The sequence below is a fragment of the Triturus cristatus genome, chromosome 2_2 (genome assembly GCF_964204655.1).
Source record: "Triturus cristatus chromosome 2_2, aTriCri1.1, whole genome shotgun sequence".
Lineage (NCBI taxonomy): Eukaryota > Metazoa > Chordata > Amphibia > Caudata > Salamandridae > Triturus > Triturus cristatus.
The window spans coordinates 64,724,647-64,746,985 of record NC_140582.1 but is presented as its reverse complement, the minus strand read 5'-3'; the positions used below and the strand labels follow the sequence as shown (position 1 = coordinate 64,746,985).

At 46.2% G+C, this 22,339-nt stretch overlaps 1 protein-coding gene across 1 annotated transcript in view; it reads left to right on the top strand.

Annotated features, from left to right (window-relative positions):
* Nucleotides 1-22,339, top strand: part of MFHAS1 (multifunctional ROCO family signaling regulator 1) — a 571,050-nt gene that overhangs the window by 188,695 nt on the left and 360,016 nt on the right. The window contains exon 2 of the mRNA XM_085643040.1: nt 3,887-4,015. Coding sequence (XP_085499166.1) covers nt 3,887-4,015 — 129 coding nt within the window. The remainder of the gene's footprint in view (nt 1-3,886; nt 4,016-22,339) is intronic.

Below are 22,339 nucleotides of genomic sequence, written 5' to 3'. Positions count from 1 at the left end.
CGACCAGTAGAGGTCAGTAAAATGCCAGAATTGCTTTGTGCTTAGGGGCTTTCTTTTTTTAAATTTTCTGGCAACTGCCTCTATTTAACTTTCTTGATAGAAAACGACCAGCAGAGGTTAGTAAAATACCAGAATTACTTTAGCATTCTCTAGATTCCAGTCCATAGTAATTGTCTTCCACGAGCACCCGCATACGATATTTTTTTCAAATCTTGTATTTTCAGTGATATGACCACCGAAGGCCCTGATTTTATATTAAAAACAGTGCTTTGGACTATACCATTTCCTGCTGAAATGCAATATTTCTCTCCATGTTTTCCCATACCTGGCGTGTCACGCAGTTTGGTGCTTACTTTCCCTCCATGTTAAAGAACAGTTGAAGTTTCAGCACCCAGGCTATTGTGATGCATAGCTAAATACATATAAGGTCCCAAAGGTGAGACCGATTGCATTGCAAATGCTTGTTTAAATATTTGTCTGTATTTATCCATATTTATTTTTGGGCCGTACTATCTGTATTCATCCATATTTATTTTGTGTTTTGTGAAGAAATTAAGTTGTAAAACTGTACATTCCCATATTTATTTCACTGATAGACATGCACTCATTAGGTCTCGCGTGACCCAGCGCATGCGCTGGTCTGGCGAGACATTTTGTGAGGGCTCCAAAAAGTGCTACCAGGCCAGCCTAGAGCTACAGTGCATGTGCGCGGGCACGCGCGTCGTGCTTTACCATGATTACTTTCACTTTCACGGCCGCTTTGATGTTTGATCGCAATCACTTTCGCGGCCGTACGGCCGTTTTGATGTTCCCCGTGAGGCTTCAATAGATTGCAGCAGTTAAAAAAAAAAGCATTGGCATAGCCAATAGGTCTCGCTTTTGGGACTTTATAAGTGTTTAGTTATGCAACTGTTGCATGGCTAAACACTTATAAGGTCCCAAAGGCGAGACCTATTGGCTATGCCAATGCTTGTTTTTTGATTCCTGTCTTGATTTAGCTATTTAAGCTGCCAAATATTACTTAACAATACATCCACTAAATATTAGCATTATACCACAAATGTATGTTGACATATGCCATTATTTAAAGAAATGTCATCCTGTTTTCTAATTTCCCATACTGCCCATCTGCTCAGCTGTTGAGCTAGAATTAATGAAAGACAGCACAGCGAATCACTTAAAAGAAGCACAATTTTCTGTATTTATCCATTTTTTTAAATAAATGCAGGAAGAAACACATTGTTTTCGGTCTATATTGTTCAGTAAAAATCTGTAAAAAGAGAAACCAGGGAGCCTTATTTATAATCGTGGGCCCCACCTGTGTGGCAGAGATGTCTGCCTGGGGGCCAGGGCTGCTGATGCAGGGGGCCTGCAGGAGCCAAACGCACAGATCTGACAGTTGAGGTGCCTCTTCTCTACTGCTTCTGATTTAAATAATCCATTTCTACTATTTTTCTGTCTCTGGTACCTCCTGCATCCACATTTAAGGTCACCTTTCCCTTACTGGCCGTATGTCTAAGACCTTTAAGAATCCTGGAACCGGGCCTGGTGTCAGCTCTCCTACATCCCGCCCGTGCACCCTGATGCCCTACAGTTCAACATGAACCACTTAGTGCTCTCTCTCTCTCTCACTCTCACTCTCACTCTCTCTCTCTCTCTCTCTCTCTCTCACTCTCACTCTCACTCTCACTCTCTCTCTCACTCTCTCTCTCTCTCTCTCTCTCTCTCTCACTCTCTCTCTCTCTCTCTCACTCTCTCTCTCACTCTCACTCTCACTCTCACTCTCACTCTCACTCTCACTCTCACTCTCTCTCTCTCTCTTACTCTCTATCTTACTCTCACTCTCTCTCTCTTTCACTCTCTCTCTCTTACTCTCTCTCTCACTCTCTTACTCTCTCTCTCTCACTCTCTTACTCTCACTCTCTTACTCTTACTCTCACTCTCTTACTCTCACTCTCTTACTCTCACTCTCTTACTCTCTCTCTTACTCTCTCTTACTCTCTCTCTTACTCTCTCTTACTCTCTCTCTTACTCTCTTTCTCTCTCTCTCTTACTCTCTTTCTCTCTCTCTCTTACTCTCTCTCTTACTCTTTCTCTCTCTCTCTTACTCTCTCTCTCTCTCTCTCTCTCTCTCTCTCTCTCTCTCTCTCTCTCTCTCTCTCTCTCTCTCTCTCTCTCTCTCTCTCTCTCTCACTCACTCTCCTTGACAGTGTACCTCCTATAACCGTGCAATTTTTTCCAAGATTGAGTCACACACAGCTCTGCAAATGCCCCTCAGTTTGGAGTATTACACACAACTTTTCAAAAGCAGGATAACCTTTACCTGCAGCACCCGCTGCAATTACATTACCAGGGCTCAGATGTAGCCGCAAACTAAACAGTACTGCAGGCTGGAGAAATTATGAATGAATTGCGTACATTAATTAAGTAGTGTGTGTGAATCTGCCTGGTTTGCATTGCAGAATGTAAGGCAGGCCAGAACTGAAGTACATTAGCAAGGCTGCACTGGTGCCGCGCCTCACACTTTTTTTCACATTTTCTCGCACAAGAGGTGTGGGATACTGCACCCCTACTTTCATTTTCAGAAGCCCTTAATCCTTCCTTAAGTTGGGTCCTCTAGCCCTAGGCCTCACGTTTACGTCCTAATACGCATTCACCTGCACTGCCCGTGCCAAATTCCTCATGGCAGCGGACGTGCCTAAAGCGTGCCAGGCTCCGCACCATGACTGCTCTGGCAGGGTTTCTCCCGCTGCAGCGCCTCATGCTTGGGTGTCGCACTAACCTCACATGACTGACGGGCGACTTACTTACCTCGGCATTTGGGGAACAGGGCCTATGCGGTGGCCAAAGCCGAGCCCATAGGGGCCATGGTCTCACTCTCCCCGGCCCCCCTCCCCCCGCTTCTACTCCCCCACCCCTCCCATGGAATTCTGAGAGTGTCTGGCGTTTCCACAGGGTCTGTGCAGCTGGTTGTACTGAGCGGTGGCTGGGCTTGATACATTTAAATTGCATTTATATAGCGCATAACTATCTTCATTGTTGTGAAGATATGGATACTGTTCGCTGCTTGCTTCCAAAGGTCATCACCTATGCCTTACTTAGTTGTCTTGACTCGCAGTTGCCAGTGGCGGAAGCAGTGGGGAGGGGGCCACCAGGTTAACTTATGGAGCCGAATAACACAGCGCTAGAACGTGAGTCCAGCTCATGAGCTTTTAAAACTGCTCGAGTCTTGAAGGGAGGGGGGGGTGATACGCTTAGTTTACTACTAGACGGACGGCCAGTGGAGTGATATACTCTATTTAAAGGTCCATAATGGGGGTGGAGAGAGGGTCGGAGCGGGCAGTGCTGGGGGAAGGCTGGAAACGCCTTCTGCTGCGATTGTGGTGCTAACAGAGAGCAGGGGGCAGGCAGTGGCTCCCAGGGCTGACTCCAGGGCTCACAGACATGCTCCTGTCCCAGAGTCCCACAGTGCAGGAGCCGGCTATGCAGCCACTTCATGGCTCTGCCCCACCCTCATACCTTGAGCACTTGAAAGCCGCGCTAGCCGCTGCTGTAAATGCAGCTCTGATCTAGGTTGCAGTCACCACCTGCTTCACCCGCAGGTGCCGAAAATGCGTGATTAAAGCATTTTAATGCGGACCACGTATTAAAATGTGTTAGTCTAACGCCGGATGCGTGGTACTTGGCAGGGCTGACATTTTTCCCCTGTTTTGTGTTATCGCCTGAAAGCAAATTATGTAAATTTTACACACCACTAATTATTATGGATTATAACCGTTTTTTTCACAACTTGACGTAGCTTGCAGTTAATATTTATTAGACTGATGCGTTTATGGTGTTTAATAAAATACATCTTCTCTTTTCTTTGTCTCTTCTTTGGTTACAGGAGAGTTACTGAGTCAACCCAGGCCGGAAGGAGTGACGGAAATCGTCTGCCCGAAGAACGGCAGCGAGCGAGTGAACGTTGCCTTGGTGTACCCGCCCACCCCGACAGTGATCAGCCCCTGCTCCAAGTGAGCTTTGAGAAGATGCACTGATCCCGCCTACTCCCCTCTCACACCCGCCACCTCCTTCTTCAGGGCATGTCAAGTCCGAAATGAACCACAGAGGCAACAACCAATCAATACTGATGCAGTATTTGTGAAGCATTTCCAGACATGACATCCAGTGACAGGCCAAATTGTTAGTGAGACTGCCACCTCCAATTTTATATCTGAAGGTATAGCGAATGCAAACGTTTTCTTTCCACTTAAAAAAGAAAACAGGGGCACTTTTATGTTTCTTTGCGTTGCGGACTACATGATGAACACTTGTTCGCTTTTTCAGTTCCTAAAATAAGCACGACGTAATTTATTATTGAAATAAAATGTATATTATTGATTCTTTGATGATTATTAAAACATTTTGCCATAGTTTTATTTTACAACTTGTGTTTTTTTGTTTTTTTTTGCTGTTGGCATTTCTTGCCCGTTTAGTAAAAGGGGGAAATACTCATTTGTTTTACTTAATTATTGACTTTGACCTTTTATTCCCTCAGCTGCGTTTCTAAAACTCTCATCTCTATAGTGGACCAGTCACACTTATAAGAGGGTCTTTGCATTGTGCGTTTCTATGTAAATGGTGTTTGTAGAAGAATTAGGCAGGTAGCTGCAGATACTGGAGAAATAGGAGTGATAAATGTGTCATTTATCAGGTGCACAATAGGACTATCCCTTTATGTAGGGAAATGGTAGATTTTATATTGATTTTCATTAAAAAAAAAAAAAATTCTGACATATGTAAACATCTGGGCATTGGGCAGGGCCACTGGAATTAGGCGATTCTGTTGCTGTGCCTTTTTCCAGGTAATTATGGGTGTGCCACGCTTGCCTCATAATTAATTATGTGCCGCATAATTTTCTGATTTTATCTGAATAGTTTCTGGCTCAAACGGATCAAAAGTTCTCAAAATGCGGCAGCACTTGTTGCCGTGCAGTGGAAGGACCTTTGCAGAAGTTCTCTTGTCATTGGATTGAAGTGTTCAACTGGTACTAATGGCGTGAAATCCTTGCCCAGAAAGTGTTAACTTGCAGAAAAATGTCAAAATAATGAAGTAAGGTTATCTCAAAATGTGCCGCATTCTGTGGCATATTTTGCCTTTTCTTCCCACATAATTGTCAACCCTGCTGCATAATTTGGTCCCTCCTTGTTGCTTAGTTCCAGTGACCCTGTATTTGAGACACCAAATGCTGGCACCTTGGGTAATGCACACCATTCACTGTTCTTACTCATCTTAAAGTCCAGTACTTAGCCTTTCTGAGTACTCTGATCCCACTGTGTTCGCTTGTGTAGCCTCCTCATTTTAACACATCACTTTCCTATCCACCGTCCTCATCTTTTCCCCTCTAGCTCTTTGTCCTCACTGTTTCTTCCTCACCTTTTATTTCCCAACTTTTCCCTTTTCAGCTTTTCCTTTCTCTACACCAACAGGCTTCATTGCCCATCGTCTTCGCCCCACCCCCTCTCCAGTGCCTTGATCCTTTCACACCTTCACTCTAACCATAATTTTACATACCCCTTTTCCCTACTATACCCTGAACTTCCTGCTCCCTTTCCTATTCCCCCCTTTCCTATTCCCCCTTTCCTATTCCCCCTTTCCTACTCCCTCCTTTCCTACTCCCTCATCCCCTATTCCCTCATCCCGGTTGATATTGGCCTTCACCGTTCCCTACACGCCACTTTTTCATGGACTATTCAAATAGAATAATGGCTATCCGTGCCCCGGTTTCTTTTCTAGGAGTTTTATGGATTAAATAAAACTAATACCTTTATGTTCACAGATCTGTTTAGGGCTCAAAAGGTACTGACCTCCACGAAGTCCTATGGAGAGGCTGAAAGAAGTGTGGCAGAGCATACCAGACCAGGGCCGGCTTTAGGGCAGTGCGACTGGTGCAGCGGCACTGAGCGCTGACCTGTGGAGGGGGCGCCAAACTCAGTGGGGGGGGGGGGGCTCTGTGTTTAGCAATAACTTATGAGTGGAGAGATGAGGGGCACTTATGCCCGGTGGTACTGAGAGAATCCGAAGAGGCGGTCATGGGGTTTGAAGGCGCCAGAAATGATTATTGCACTGTGCGCCACCAGTGCTAGAGCCGGCCCTGTACTAGACCATTGTTAAAATATATATATATATATATATATCAGTAGCTGTTTCTCAGGAACTCTCACACACTGATTGAAACCGGTCCATCATCTAAGAAGAGAATTACTTGACGTCTGTCACCCCTCACCATGCCAAACACACATTGACATTCAAAACCTAATTGAGAACAAGCATAGGTAATGCCAGCAAGCTTGGCTTGTAATGTAAAGTGCCTCTTCAGTCACTTCTGAGCTTAGGCGTTCACAATTCATCATGCATTCTTTCCGTCACTCATTCTTTGCACTTCCCCTCACCCATCAACAGCAAAACACACAATGCAACTTTACGGCCATATACAAGATAAAAGAATAAAAGTAGGAATAACAAAAAATGCTGCTGGTTGAATATGATGGGCAAATGATTGTCATCAAAGTACGTAAAAAAAATTAAACATAGCAGTACTGTGCTTAGTGTATCTTTGCTTTAACATGCCCGCCCCATTTAGAAGCAACTTGTTGACCATCATGAAATGGTAAAATAATGATACACAATGCACAATGCCATTCTAAAATTGCTGCTCTGTAAACAGTCCACTGGGCGGGTCATTTGGAATGGTGTTCTGCATAGTACATCGTTATTGTTTCTGATGGATACTCCTAACCTCAGATTCCTCACCTTTTGAATCCTCGCAGGTGCCATAATGGATCCATCAAACTTTCTGCGAAAGCTAGCTCCCAGGTCACAGCAGCTGGAGCCCTCAGACTCCGTAGTAGCTTCATCACACCGCTAGAAGTGACAACACACAGCTAAATATAGGTGCCACTCTAGGATGCTGACAGCAGTAGCTCTTTTTCATGCTCTTCAATTCTGATGTGGAGCTCTGCTCCACATTTTTTCAGTGTATTCACAAGCTTTGCCAAAAATTGCAGTGTTCAGGGATTCCTCCCCATAAAACCACAGGGTTTAAGCTGTGATGAAGCTGAAGGAAACACATATTTTTAATGGACGAGCACAAAATCTGCTTGATGCCTTGGCTCCAAACCCAACTCAAGACCTGAGATAAATGCTCCCTGATGCTTCCGAAGGCCATTGGGGGGTGCGAGGCCAAACACTGTTGCAAAATTGAGGCCTTGAGCCCAGTCTTGGACCCGATCACCGTTCTCGGCTAGGTCTAAGACTAAGTCCAAAGACTCATCTTAACACAAGCGCAAAAAGGCCTAGTGGGGTTTAGCCGTTTTGCCATTCCTGCTCCTGTGAGCAGTCTGCACTTGAAAGCTCCAACTCTGGTGTCATCTTCCTGTTTGGACCCATTTCCAAGATTGGAGCCGATGTGCCCTAAGTTTCCTAGGCTATTGCCAGCTCTATAGCAGATTAAGACCCTTGGGGAGACAATGCAGTTATTACAAATGGTTACTTGTCCCTCTAATACGCCACTGAGGCCCCCAATTCGGCTTTTGCCTGTTGGCTCTCCACCAGCATTAACTCACCCAGTTTGGCCTCAGAGGTGTCAAGCTGGGAGCAGCCCGTTGTTGCCGCCAGACCTTTGCCGCAGGCCTACCGGTAGTGCCCAGCTCCATGCTGGCCTTCGACGAAAGAGGCACTGGATTTAGACTTCACAGGGCTGCTAAGGTTTAGGATTTACAGTTGCCCATGGTGGAAATCAAATAAACGTAGTCACTGAAATTTTATAAACCAGGCCATCAATTCCTGAATCCTTATTGCCATTTAGCGAGGACCTGACTGAGTGTTATGGCTGTCTGGCCCAGACTGTGTGCTGCACCACCTATGAGTTGCCCGAATGCTCAGTGCCACAGGCCTGCTCTTGGAGACCCTTCCTTCCTGACACAATATCTGTCTTCGGAGAGTTATCATTCAACATTCGGGGAGCAAGGTGAACCCTAGTGCTTTCCCTACTGCTCCTCTGATAGACAATCCAAGAAGGTTGATGCTCTAGGCGAAAGTTTTTTCTTCAGCTAGTTTCTCTCACCATTCATTAGACGCCGATTGCCTCTTGGGCCGTTATACATACTCACCTGGGACATAGTAGGAGCTTGCCGGTTCTCCCTGAAGACTTTCAAGCTTATTTTGATGAAAATATACATGAAGGCAAGGTTGTAGCCAAATACGTCCTCTTGGCTGGTCTGGCACTCCAGACTTTTTCACTCGTGCCATCGGCATGAATGTTGTTGGAAGCCATGTTTTGATTGTGCTGCGAGGTTTTCTGGATACGTCCAAACTTCATTGATGGATATGCCTGTTGATGAAGCCAGACTCTCCACAGCAAAGGTATATTCAGCACTGGAGCACGCGAAGGATAGTGGGACTGCTACCTGCTCAGTGGAACTACTTTCCTCCACTGCATGGTTTACAGACAAAGGCAGTCCTCCACAGGGACAGGTGGCAGAAGAGGCCGTGAACACCACCAGATGCTGCAGCCATCATCCTCTTCCTCACCAGTGGCATCTGTCACCAAACCACTTTAGTTTCCCTTCTAAGGATCATATGGGACTGGTAAGAGGCAAACAATGAGTTTGCCTGCCCTTCTAGCTGGCAGTTACTCTGGACCAGTGGGTCATTCAAATTGTTCAGTTTTGTTACACCCTCCTCTTTTTGTCCACCCCTCCAGATATTCCACCAGTTTGTGGCTAGATGTCAACTTAACATGCCACCATCCTAGCCCAAGGTGTCCAGACGCTTCTCACGAAGGGTACCATAGAATTGTGATGCTACTCCCAGTCCTCCTTAGTTCCCAGAAAGGATATGGGGTTCTAACCAATATTGGATCTCAGGCTTCTAAATACCTTCATCAAGAAAGACAACTTAAACATGTTGACATTGACTAAGGTCCTTGCAGGCTGGTATCCTGGACTCTAGATAGTGTCTTTGAACTTGCAGGGTGCATACTTTCATATACCGATCCTGCAGTCCCACAGGTGTTTCCTTTAGTTTGATGTAGGGTCGAAGCACTTCCAGTTCACCATCCTGCCCTTCAACCTTATCCCGACCCCTCAGGCATTCACCAAAGTGAGGTCTGTGGACGCTGCTCATCTTTGTAGATCAGGCATACCTAAATTCCCATAAAACAACTTTCTGGTAAAGGGGGCTGGCCCCAAATTATTCTTTGGCCACATGGAAATGGGGTTTCATTGCCGTCCACACTGGGTTTTCCCATCAACGAGCCCAAATCCCATCATAAACCAGTTTCGGAATTCCTTTTACGGGGGCCATCCTGGACTTGTTGACTCTGAAGGCCTCTTGTTCTCTGCAGCGAGTCTAGGAAATTCAAGCTACGATCCCAACATTTCAAGCTTATGCATTCGTTCCCACCTGGGTGGTTCTGAGGCTTTTTGGTCTTGTGCATACTGCTGGTGCCTCATGCCATTTGGCACATGTGCACTCTGCAGTGAAAGCTTCTCCTTCTAACAGCCCCAACTTCTGGTGGTACCTCTAGAACAGTATCCACACATCAAAAATGGCTGCCCTGGACCTTCATTGGTGGATGGCAAGTGTCAACCTGACATGCAGCACACCAGTCTGCTTGCCCCATCCACAGCTCACGGTGGTGAAGGATTTTTCATCTCTGGGGCTGGGAATTCACTTGAGTGAGGTGGAGGCCTCTGGTTTTCAGTGGACCAGTGTCACCATGCCAGCCATCTGAAACTGTGGGCAATCCATTTGACATTTAAAGGCTTTTCTGCCTTCCATTGGTGGAAAGCACATCATGTCCGCACTGACAACACAACTGCTATGTGGTACTGCAACAACCAGGGACAAGTACAATTCTGTGTATTGTCTAGAGGCTGTGGCAGATTTCCCGCAGGATCTCCTGATGGTGTGTCACCTAGGAGGTTGCCTACAAACTCAGCAGGTGTCATCCTGCCTACCACAGATGGCATCTAATCCAATAGGTGGTTCAGGAATTTTCCACACAGTGGGGCATGCTATCAGTAGATCTGCTCACTACTGCTAAGAATGCTTAATGTCTATCATTTTACGCACTTTAGTTCAGCTCTCGCGGCTCCGTAGGAGGTGCATTTTACCGGCAGTGGGACTTTGGCTTCATTTATGCATTCCCGCCCTTACCGCTGATCCCACAGGTCCTGAAAAAGGTCAAGAGGTACTGGCCCCAACTCTTCTTGAGAGCCCCAGATTGGACGCTGAGAGTCTGGTAATGCAACCAAATCTGAACAACTGTCTGATGGATCTGAGCAACTCTCCTCCACTTCGGCTGCCTCTTTGGGAGGACATGCTGTATCAACAGAAGGGCAGAGTCCTGCACCCGAACTTTTGCAAGTTACACTTCCAGGTGTAGAGTTTGAGTGGAATAATCTTTATATTTTTTTCCTCCTGCTGGATGTGGTGGACTTTGTTGATGAACAGCAAAATTGCATCCATCTGCTGCGCCGCTGGTCTAGGTTTGTCACCTGGTGTGAATACAGGTGTTATTTTCAAGCCAAACCGTCTCATTTGTTTTCTTTTTGCCCAATGCCCAACGCTTTGCCTGATCAGCCCTCTACTTGAGTCGCCTGTTATGACGCACTAAAAGGGCTTTCATATGGGTGTCCGTCTCCTCTGTAGGACCTTAATGTTCCCAATCGTTTTGATGAGATTTGCCATTTGAGACCATGAAAGTTTCAAGATGTTTTTTAGGTCCCGCTAGAGCCAGCGCATGCGCTGCTCTGGCGAGAAATTTAGTAGCTGGTTTTAAAAGTGCTACCCACAGGCTTTTGCCGGCCACCAGCTTGCTATTACGCGCACAAGTGCGCACGACGTGCACAGCTATGCCTCTCCTTCTTTCGCACGCATGCGCGCAGCCGCCATCTGTCTTTATATCGCGGCACCCACGCTTTACTTTTAACGTTAAAAGTAAAGCGCGTATGCCGCGATTATAGCAAAAGTAAAGAAATAGATTTTTTTTCTATTTCTTTACTTTTGCTATAATCGCAGCACCCGCGCTTTACTTATAGTTATGTTTTTGCTGCTTTCAAATACACTATTCCACCCTTTAACCTGTGAGGGCAGCACCGAGACCTGCAAAATGTTTTGGTTCAGCAGAATTAATTTTCCTATTGTCCATAACAATCTCTCCTGTTTAGTATCTTGGAAGTGAAACTCCAGAAATTCTCCCTCGGTAGCAGAATGGCGGGCAGGAGTGGACTTGTGTGTCCAAAAAGAAAAGCCAATCCATGCCATCAGAAACATGAGAAGATTTGGGGTAAATGGCGGGACTATGTTTGGAGCTGTAGGACTAAACATTTTATGCATGTGCTCACTGTGCCACATTAAACGTGATTGTATTTTCGTCTGTGGTTTTACATGCAATAAAAACCAATAAAATTAGGTCATCAAAAATCATAGGCACCCGTCAGCTTCAGTTGTAAGTCCTAAAAAATTCATTTCCAACATGGAGACAAACATCCCACTTTTTGAAAGTATAAATTTGTCAAAGCCTAAAATTTTGGAAAAAGATTACTTCAAACACAAAGAAAACTGAGGAGAATATTTTGGAGAAATGCATCGAATCCTCATCAATTCTGAAAAGAAAATGCAAGGTAAAACTGATGAGCTTCGTCAAAGTTTCAATCTGGGCAGGGCCGGCTTTAGGGCGGTGCGACAGGTGCCACCGCACCGGGTTCTGGCTTCCTGGGGGGCCGTGTTTGAAAGTTTATTATGCTTTTGAAGCACCCGCTGCAGCGCTTCTTTCCCCCGGCAATTACCAGGCCTCACATAAATGTCAAGTGTGATTAATTATCTTCCTGGAGAGAGATCAGCATTTTGTATAGTTGAGGTTTTGACTTAGGTGAAGTTAGTGTACAGGGTTAATATGCCTGCTGCAAAGAACGTGTACCCAGTAGATTACAGAGTGCGTGTGATGTAAACCGATCAGCAGGTTACTGCTTTCAAAAGAGACATCCTTTTGTTACTTGCAATTTATAACTTAAAGCCCTAATATAGAATAGTGAGCTATTAACTTTCATCCTAGAACTGCATACACACTGCAAAGTATACATTATTAGAACATTGATTAATGTTGCAAAAAGGGTTAATTTGGCTAGAAATGGTTTCTTATTATTAAAGAAAACTCCCAAATATGCTGTTTCTTTTTCGACTCGGAGTTTGTGCTTCTCCACACCAAGCACTCTTAAACTATACTGCGTACCAGTATGGATGACGTGACTCCTACACTTTTAGTCCTTTGGCTTATGTAACATTTCCTATACACTGATTTACACACATATGATTGATTGTCGCTGTGTAATGTGTGTGTGATGCAAAATGCTCGGACACCCTACACTGGTATGAGTGGCGCTATAGAACTAATTCAATGCATCTGAGAGGGTGTGGTTATGGAGACTTGGTCACTGTTAAAGGGTGCTAGTGAGAGAATCCGTGCTGGAGGAGGTCATGGGGGGGGGGGGGCGCCAACAAACATTGTCGCACAGGGCGCCACCAGCACTAAAGCCGACCCTGAATCTGGGCTAAAGAGCGGAGAGATTGACTTGGGGACGAAAGCGAAAGGTAAACATCTGACCTCCTGCAGTTCAAGAATGCTTCCTAACCTCCGAACCTGTAGGACAAATGAATAACAGGCCATTCTACGAGAATCCTATTAATGGAGTGTTTAACTTTCTGTAGACTTAACATCTGAAAGCATTTGATCATATCACTGGGCAGTGGAGACAGCTGGGTCATGTTTGCAGAATACACTATTTAAATCAGAATGTATTCAGTTTCTTCTAAACAAAGCAGGTCACCTTTGACAATAGATCATGACATAATGCAGCTAACACAAGTGTAACGTGTGAAACTGCAGACTGATCTGTTCAGCCAGGATTTTAGGATTGTTACTCTGCACTGTGAAATACTTTTTTCGCATCTCCGAGCACTGACCGCAAAGAACGTGTATATTTTATGACCTGTGGTGCACATACACCTCATCTGAGAAAATACTTTTTGCAGACTCTAGCAAAGGACAGACTTAACAACGCCAAGATCCAGCGCACGTGCAACACTTCCAAATGCACATGTTGCTTGAGCTTGCATGAATGCATCCATCCTTAAGACTTGAGCCTGTAAACAGTACAGGGGAGCAGACCACGCCTGCTGAGGAGTTCCCTTGTTTGCATCTAGTTTTTCATTCTTCCAAAGTAATGAGTGCCTTTGAGTTGGGCAGAAGCAACCAGAAATCTGCGACGCTATGAAAATTAAAAACTGCAGAAGCTAGTGCCATATTAAAAAAAAAAAAAATGTTTTTTGTTATTAACATTCTTACTCCAAATCCACACCGCAGAGGGTAACATGAAGCAGTTTTGGTTCATCCATGAAGAAATTATGGGCTTCTTTCACATGTTAGAAGAGCACGGCTGCTCCACGATAAATAACATAGTTTAATGCTAATCCGGTGCCTGCTGAGACCACCAATGGGCAGCGAAGGCTGCCTTATCCTCTTTCTAGGGGGCGAGAACACCCTCTGATAGTTGTGGTAGGCAAGAAGCCTCGAGTAGGGGCATCATCAGTTATGACACCAACCGGTGCTAGCTTGCGAGGCTGTCCTTCCTCTCCAGAACCACTAGCTAAAAAGATCAGCTCTTACTGGTGATGGTGGAGTCGGATTAGCAGGGCGCAGCTTCGCTGCTTGTTGAGTGAAGTGACTGTGCCTGCTGTCCATCAATGCGCTCCCTGCAACAAATACTGTTTTAGCGGCCTCAGTATTTGCAGTGATAGGGTACTCTGCTGCCTTCGGACTAGGTTTGCGCGTTAGAAATACCATTTGGAGCGAACTTTTAACAGCACGACCACATAGGTCCCAGTGACGATGCCCTTCAACAAAGACCTCAGCCGTCACTAGTGCCAGGGGTCCACACTGCACCAAGATCCCATGAAGCAGTACATGTGCTTTCTGCAATCTGCTCCATGAATTCAGGTCAAGAGATGATGCAGACTCCTGAAGCCCACCCTCAAGGATAGATGGGGAGTTAAGGAGGAGGAGGAAGGGAGGGGTGCAGCTGACCAGAACGCTAATGAATACCCACTTATATGATCTAATTCATAGGCCTAATTTTAAATCGACAAATGACAAGATTCCTGCTGTGAACCTGTAAAATAAAATGAGCATATACTGGAGATGGTAATCTTGAGCACCATTTATATGGCCGAGAACTCTTCATATTAACCCTTTTTAATTTAAGCGTGAGGCATGAGCTCAAAATAGACTACATAAGGACCGGCCATGAGGAAATCTCAAGCATAATCCTTTCCTGCAACAACATTACTCTTTAAATACAATACACTTTTAAACAAGCATTGGCATAGCCAATAGGTCTCGCCTTTGGTTTAGTTATCCAGCACAATATGCTTGGTGCAACAACATCAAGTGTTGCATTGCTCAACACTTATAAGGCCCCAAAGGCGAGACCTATGGCTATGCCAATGCTTGTTCTCAGTGCCATCACTTCTGCACATCGCGTCAGTAAATTGCAGGCATTGTCTCTTCATCCACTGCATACCACCTTTCCCCCTGAAAGTTTTGTGCTCTGGAACCGAGAATCCTTTCTTCCGAAAGTGGTGTTGCTTTTTCATGTGGGGCAGTGCATCACAGTGATTTGAGCCTAACAAGGCCCTTAAGTTCCACAACGACAGGACTAGTGGAATGCTGTGTAGATTATCAACTCTTTGTGGGGTCTGCTGGCACACAGAAAAGAAAGGCAGTCCAGTAAACCACTTTAGTGAGGTGGATTGTTCATAGTATTAAGCTGTACGGTGCTCTGGACTAAAAGTATCCTGTTGGTGGCCTTCAAGCTTATTCCAAAAGGGTGAAGCCTGCATATCTCGCTAGAGGCATTCTGTTGTTTGACGTCTGCCAAGCTGCTAAATGGGCATTTGTCCATACCTTCGACAGGCAGTTTACTATTGACTCTCAGGTCCTTAGGGAGAGTAATTTAGTTTATCATTCCTTCAGGATTCCCTGGTCTTGAGTCCATGTCTGAGACCCACCTAGAATCGGATGGGCACTGCTTTGGTATTGATTGAAAAGGTGAGGAATCTGCAGTTAGGTCAATTCAGAATAAGTTACTTACCTTCGCTAGCGCTCTGTCTCTCATGGATCTAACTGCTGATTCTTTACTGCCAGCCCACCTTCCTGCTCTGTGGAGTGGACTTCTGGTAGGTCATAAAGTTTCACGTTCGAGATCGCACATGATTGACAGCCTAATTTGTGAGTTGGTCTGCATCTGAGTGCAAGAAAATGATTGGTTAACATACTGATGTCAGTGTGCAGGAGTGGCATCTATAATGCATCTCTGTGCCATCACTTTTGGAGATGAGATGGTGCTGCCACAGAGTAGGATGGCACCACCTGCCAGTAAGCGTGAACTATTTCAGAAAGTGTTCTGAATCCATTCTGGTGCGTGGGAGGATTCTAAAGATGAGTTATCGGCAGCTACATAGACTATTCACCAGAAAGGGGATTACGGAACGTTAAGTAACTTGTTTGCAGGATGACCCACATGTTGCTATGAAGTGTAGCAACCATCTTGGAATGATAAAACAATTATACACTATGGGCAATATTATTACAATATAGCTACCCACTTCAGAAGCAGTGGCTGAACAGGATGTCTTGCAGATTAAATGAACAGCATAGAAAACACTGTCTGGAGAGCTGCTAGTAGCACTTTAAAATGAACAGGGATATGTGTCACTCAGTGGGCAGTAGAGACAGTGGCTGTAGTAGTGGGCTGACTCATCGCCTTATGCAGCCTATTGTCTTGGGCCCTCGAACAGACCAGTGGCTGAAGATGACTGCCTATCAACCCATCTATGTGTGTATATGCATGTTTGTATTTTTTTTATTTTTACAGCAAAATGAAAAATAAAAATAACCTGAAAATTACTACAAAGCTATAACTATTGCAAGGAAACCACAATGGCTGCAAATACTTGTGGTTTAGAAAGTTGGTGATTCATTCCTTGAAGTATCAAGTAGCAAAGCTGGTTTGGGATTACAGACAGACCAGAAGACTAGCTCCCATTTTGGATGTAATTCTTACAGAAGCCAGAACTTCAAAAATGGCTTCCCATATCCTGCTTGCAGTGCAGCAATGAATACCACAGGGAAGAAAGTAATTACACAGCTCTCTCTAATCTCTGCTTGAATGCTAAAGAAACCAACAATGGGTAAATATTTACTGTCCCTGGTAACTTCTGTACAGATGTCTGAGCAAATGTAGGCTGACTAGGTGGGCGGGCCTTTGAGCTGGATGAAGCCAAGGCACAATAGAGGAGAGGTTTTGGGATCAATCAATCAATCAGGGAATTGTAAGCACGCTACTCACCCGTGAGGGTCTCAAGGCACTGAGGGGGGGGGGGGGGGGGTCTGCAGATCTGTTTAGCCGAAGAGCCAGGTCTTGAGGGTCTTCCTGAAGGTGTTCAGGGAGGGGGGGGGTCTGATGTCTGCCGGTAACTCGATCCAGGTCTTGGCTGCAATGTGACAGAAGGATCTTCCACCTGCTCTGGCTCTGTGGATGCGCGGGGTTTCAGCCAGTGCGAGGTTGGAAGATCGGAGGTTTCTTTTGGGTACGTGGAAGTTGATTATTTCATTGAGGTATTTGGGTCCGTTGTGTAGGCATTTGTAGCCGTGAGGGAGGATTTTGAAAGTGACTCTCTTCTCCACGGGGAGCCAGTGGAGACTTCATAGGTGTTGACTGATGTGTTTGTGTCGGGGGATGTCGAGGATGAGTCTGGCGGTGGTGTTCTGTATTGTCTGGAGTTTGCGGAGTAGGGACTTGTTGATGCCGGAGTAGAGTGCGTTTCCATAGTCCAGTCTGCTGGTGATGAGTGCGTAGGTGACTGTCTTCTTTGACTCAGGGGGTATCCACTTGAAGGTCTTGCGGAGGGTGTTGAAGCAGCTGGAGGTGACGGCGTTGACCTGTCGGTTCATAGTGAGTGATGAGTCGCGTACGATGCCAAGGTTCTTGTCATAGTCTGAGGGGGTAGGTTGGCTTCTGAGGGCGGTCAGCCACCAGGTGCTGTCCCATGCAGAAGGGGTGGTACCGAGGACGAGGTCTTCTGTCTTCTCGGCATTGAGCTTCAGGCAGCTGTTGGTTATCCAGACTGCGACGTCTTGCATTCCTTTCTGGAAGTTGAGTTTGGCAGTGGTGGGGTCTTTGAGGGACGGGATGAGCTGGGTGTCGTCAGCGTAGGATACGATGTTGAAGCCGTGTTGTTGGACGATGGCTGAGAGGGGGGCCATGTAGATGTTGAAGAGGTAGGGGCTCAGGGATGAACCCTGTGGGACTCCGCAGGTGATTTTCATGGGGTCAGAGAGGAAGGGTGGGAGTCTGATCCTTTGGCTTCTTCTGGTGAGGAATGATGGGATCCAGTCCAGGGCTGATCCTTGTATGCCTGCGTCGTGTAGTCTGGCGACTAGTGTGCGGTGGGAGACTGTGTCGAAGGCCGCTGATAGGTCGAGTAGGATGATGGAAGCGGAGTGGTCTTGGTCCAGGATGGTGCGAATGTCATCTGTGGCGGCGAGTAGGGCGGTCTCTGTGCTGTGGTTGCTTCGGAGTCCGATTGGGACGGGTCGAGGACGGCGTTCTCTTCAATGAATCGTGTCAGTTTCCTGTTGACTGTTTTCTCTGCAACTTTGGCTGCGAAGGGGAGGAGAGAGATGGGCTGATAGTTCTTGAGGTTGGTGGGGTCAGCTGTGGGCTTCTTGAGCAGAGGTCTGACTTTTGCGCGCTTCGAGTCGATAGGGAAGGTGCCTGTTTTTAAGGTGCTGTTGGTTCATTGTAGTTCAGGTGCGATGGCAGCCGCGGCTTTGTGGTAGATGTGAGGGAGGCAGGGGTCGGTGGGGCCCCCCCGAGTGGATGCTTTTCATGGGTAAGGTGGTATCTTCGGCTGTGATCGGTGTCCAGTTGGAGATGGTGGGCTGGCTGGTATTTCTGAGGGGCGGGGGCCGTCTGTGGCGCCTGGTGGATGGTCGATGAAGTTGTTGTAGAGGTTTTTGATCTTGAGGTGGAAATAGGTTCCAAACTTGTCGCAGAGGTCTTGGGATTGGGTGATGTCTGTGGCTTCGCTGCGTGGGTTGGTGAATTCTTGAATGACACTGAAAAGTTCCTTGGAGTTGGCCAGGATTTTGTTGTGGATGAAGTTCCTCTTGGTGGCTCTGATCTCCTGGGTGGTTGGGGCGGTCTTTCCTCTGGATCTTGTATCCGTCTGAGATGGCAGTACTGATGTTGGGGGCAGAGGATGCATTGGTCCAGGTCTCTGTGAAGAAGACGATTTTGGGCGATACAGAGTCGAGTAGGTTCCAGATTTCCATGACGTGTTTGTGTATGGAGCGTACGTTGAGGAGGATGCATATTAGGGTGTTGGCGGTGTTGGAGGCCGGGGTGACATTGAGGGTCTGGTGGCAGTGGAGGCAGGAGAACTGGCCATGGGTCATGTTCGGCGAGGCCTGTTGGCATTCTCTAAGCCTTCCAGGGTTGAGTGCGAGGAGGGTGGTGGTGTTGTAGCGATGGGTTGTGGGTGGTCCAGGGTTCCTGTCGCTGGCCGCGGTCGGGTCGCGGACGGGCGCAGATGGGCTAGCCTTTGGCGCGGCCGCCATTAAGTAGGGGAGGTGGGAGGGAGGAGAGGCTGGGAACCGGGAGCGGGGGAATTCCGGGGGGTAGGTGTCGCAGGGGCAGCAGAGGCAAAAGGAACAGGCAGGCACGAGAAAATAAAAACAGTGGTGGAATTAGAGCAAGACACAGATGGGCACAATAACAGTGGCACAACAGGGAAAAATTAAGAAAACAAATGGCTGCGAAAGGTTATGGTGGTTGCAGGGAGTCTGGTCCCAGTTGGAGCGGGCAGCAGCCTCGAACCTCCCAAGGAGGAGGTCGGGGTCTGGAGGCTAGAGACGGCACAGCAGAGCAGTGGGGAGAGAGTGGACCTAGACCAACAGTGTAGCCCATGAACTCAGTTGGTTCGTGGACTGTCCTGCTTTCCTAGCAAGAAGCGCAAGGCTAAGTTGACTGGGCTTGCACTCTTCTGACAATTGGCGCAGCATAAACTTTCCCATGCCGTGGCATAACAAAATCAGTGAAACCTGTGCCAGATTTTACACCTAGGTTCCAACCAAAGTATATGCGCATTCCCCCTCTGATTTTAACCATACCAACCAGAGGCCAGAATAAGTAGGTTGCACTTACTAGCCAGGTATTTATATGCTGTACCTTTACATAGATACCCCCACTCCTATTTGTCTCCGCCATCTTTATCATTTTATCTTTTAAAAGTGCTCCTGCGTATCTCGTAGATTACAGTACGCCCCGTTCCTTAGCAGAACGGGATGGCCCCAGTGATGATGCATGCCACCAGGGGTAAACCTGGTGGGTGAGGGTTTTACAAGAAAACTTTTGTTTTCTCCTCTGGCATGAGTCTCCTCACAATAGTTGGATCCAGATTTTGCACCATCAGCTTGTATTCAGTACAAGGGACAATTATATCAAATGCACATTCTCCACATGCAGCCTCCATATTACGGACTCATAGTAGTTTGGCCATATTGTTTTCATCTGCACGGACGTGATGGAAAGTGAAACAGCGTGTACCTTTTCAAAACCAAGGTTCCTTTAAAATCTGTTTGAGCCAAAGTTTTTCCTGTGAAGCTCTCAAACACAACTTCTGCCACGGAAGGTGTTAAAAGAACGCCAGCCTCTGGGTCGCTTCATTGGTGAGTGATTTAAGCATGTTGCTTTGGGTTCACCGTTCTTGGTTAGACATTTTGAAAATAAGGTCTCACATACATTTGCTGAGCTGCAGCTCTTGGATGTGTTTTTGACTGCAGGTAAAAAAGACCATTTTCTGTTGGCACGTGGTGGGTGGGATTGCATCTTCTCTACCCCAGGCATCCTCAAGTGAGCCATGATTGACCTGGAGCCAACATAGAGGGGACAGCATGATTGCAGCACAGCCTGGCTGGTGAGCGCCCAGTGCAGCACAGTGAACTGTGTGAGTGCCTAAACAGAGTCGACGTTGAGCAGGAAGCTCTTTGGCCATGTTCACGTTACTGACAGCTGATGCGAGTACAACTTCAGATGGGTAGGATGGTAGTCGGTGCTTGAGGTTCCCCAGCAACTTGGAAGTAAGATTTTCTTCTCCATTTGCTCTGAAATATAAGAAGTGTGGGGTATGTATGGGTGTTCCATTTTAAGTGGGAACCCAAAATTGTTATTCATAATGTTCCTGACGCAACATGATCCAGGAGACCAATTCAGCAGCAAGATCCTAACGTCATCATATCATAGACTGGATAGGCTGAATCTGTATGAATATGGTTTTGTTTATGGGAAAAGGTCTGCCAAATGTTGGCATCTTTTTTTTTTCCTGTTAAGCACAGTATGTAATAATTTGCATCTTTTACTGTATCCTCTTTCCTTGGTAGCTTTTCTGTTTTCTGTTGTCTGCAAAATAATTATAATTAAAAAAAATTGTATTAAAAAAAAAAAAAAAGATCCTAACGTTAACGGTAGAACAATATGCATACATCCACAATACAAATGGCGCCCGCGTAGCAATCACCACTAGCAACCACACCCCCTCAGATGAATTCTGAAGTACTCCGGCATTCCTAAACAAACTGCACTAGCACTGTTCCACTCAGTCTTCTATTTTATTTCTAACCGCTACCTACATACATGTATTGAAATCTTGCTGTAAAATTCTCTGATGCCCAGTCTCTGCTCTGGATCAAATGAAAAGAAGAAGAAAAAGAAATAATAAATTAAACCAGATTCATGGACACTTTTTTAATTAACTGTGGCACATCTACCATCGTCAAGTATTTTCCACTACTGTACCCGGTGGATAAAAAAAAATAAATTCTCATTCTCCACATTAACTAAATGTTGTAAAAAGTACCTGTTCTCAAACTCCAATTTAATGCATGTAAAATGATTTCGCAGATTAGCCAGTTAGTCGCTGTGGATTTTCTTTCCCTTTCTCAAACCATTTGTTTACGTTTCAAGAGTTCACATTCAACCTCAGTAACCTTTGTCCTGCCAAAGGTAGTCGGCCTCATTGTTACTCCGTGGGAAATTGCAGGGCCTTCGTTAAAAGTGTTTCTTCACGTGCTTGCTAACTGCATTATCTGTTTGAAAATTCTATCTTCCACAAACCAAGTACAGTTCAACAATTCTGTTACAAGGACGCCATCACTTTTTGTAGTTGTTGAGACACTTTTTCCAAGTGTGTTTAAGCCTGCCATTTGAAAAAAGAACAGGAAAAATAAAGACACCTAAAAATTACAAATAGATGAAAACTGGGCAAGAATTCCAATTGATCACTTGTCTGTTTCCCCCAAATGTCCTTTTCCATAATTGCCATGCTATAATAGCAACGTGATGCACACATTCCATCACTCCATCTCTGAAAATAAAAGACGTGCATGTTCCCCAGACTTTTCTAATATTGACGACACCTAGCACTGCCTCAAAGCGCATACTCGCCTGCCATGTTAGAGTAGTATATTTTACAGCACACTTTAAAAAAAATCTGTCACATTGTGAAAGAAGGGTGCGTGGCTTCGTGCCAAAAGCTGCCTTAGAGGCACTTTTACGCCACTCACCCAAACACCTTTACCCCTCACAAAGAAAAAACAATGCTTAATGAGGCTGCCGCCATATCTGTGGTCTTTTCAGAACCCGTAATAGACATCAACCGTGCAGAGCTTTCAAAGACAGAAGGGGTTTCTAGCTCTCCGAGGGCCGTATTACCAGCGTGCCCCGGGGGCGCAACAAGCGTTTGCGTCCGCCATGCGTGCCCCTGGGGCACTTTGGTATTACAGAAGGGGGTGCAGATGCTTGTACTTCCCCTTCCATATTACCTATAGCGCTGGCAGCCCTATCATCCGAGGACGTATCCTCATTTGCATGGGAGTGTGGCCCCATGCAATTAAGGGAATCTCTTTGCCCCCATGCCGTATTACAGACGTGGGCGCAGAGGCAAAGAAGCGGTCAGAAGGTGCACTAACAGTGCGCCACCCAAAAGGTGGCGTGCTGTCAGCGTGCCCTCTGATGGCAGCCCTCTGGAGGGGGGTGGGGCGGTCCCATGAACCCCTTAGACATCACCTTGCAGGTGGGTGCAGTCACTCACTGTACCCACCTGCAAGGTGATCTCTAATCCCCTTTAAAACTGCCACCTGCACTGTGAAACACGGAGCGGCTTCAAAGCATTTTT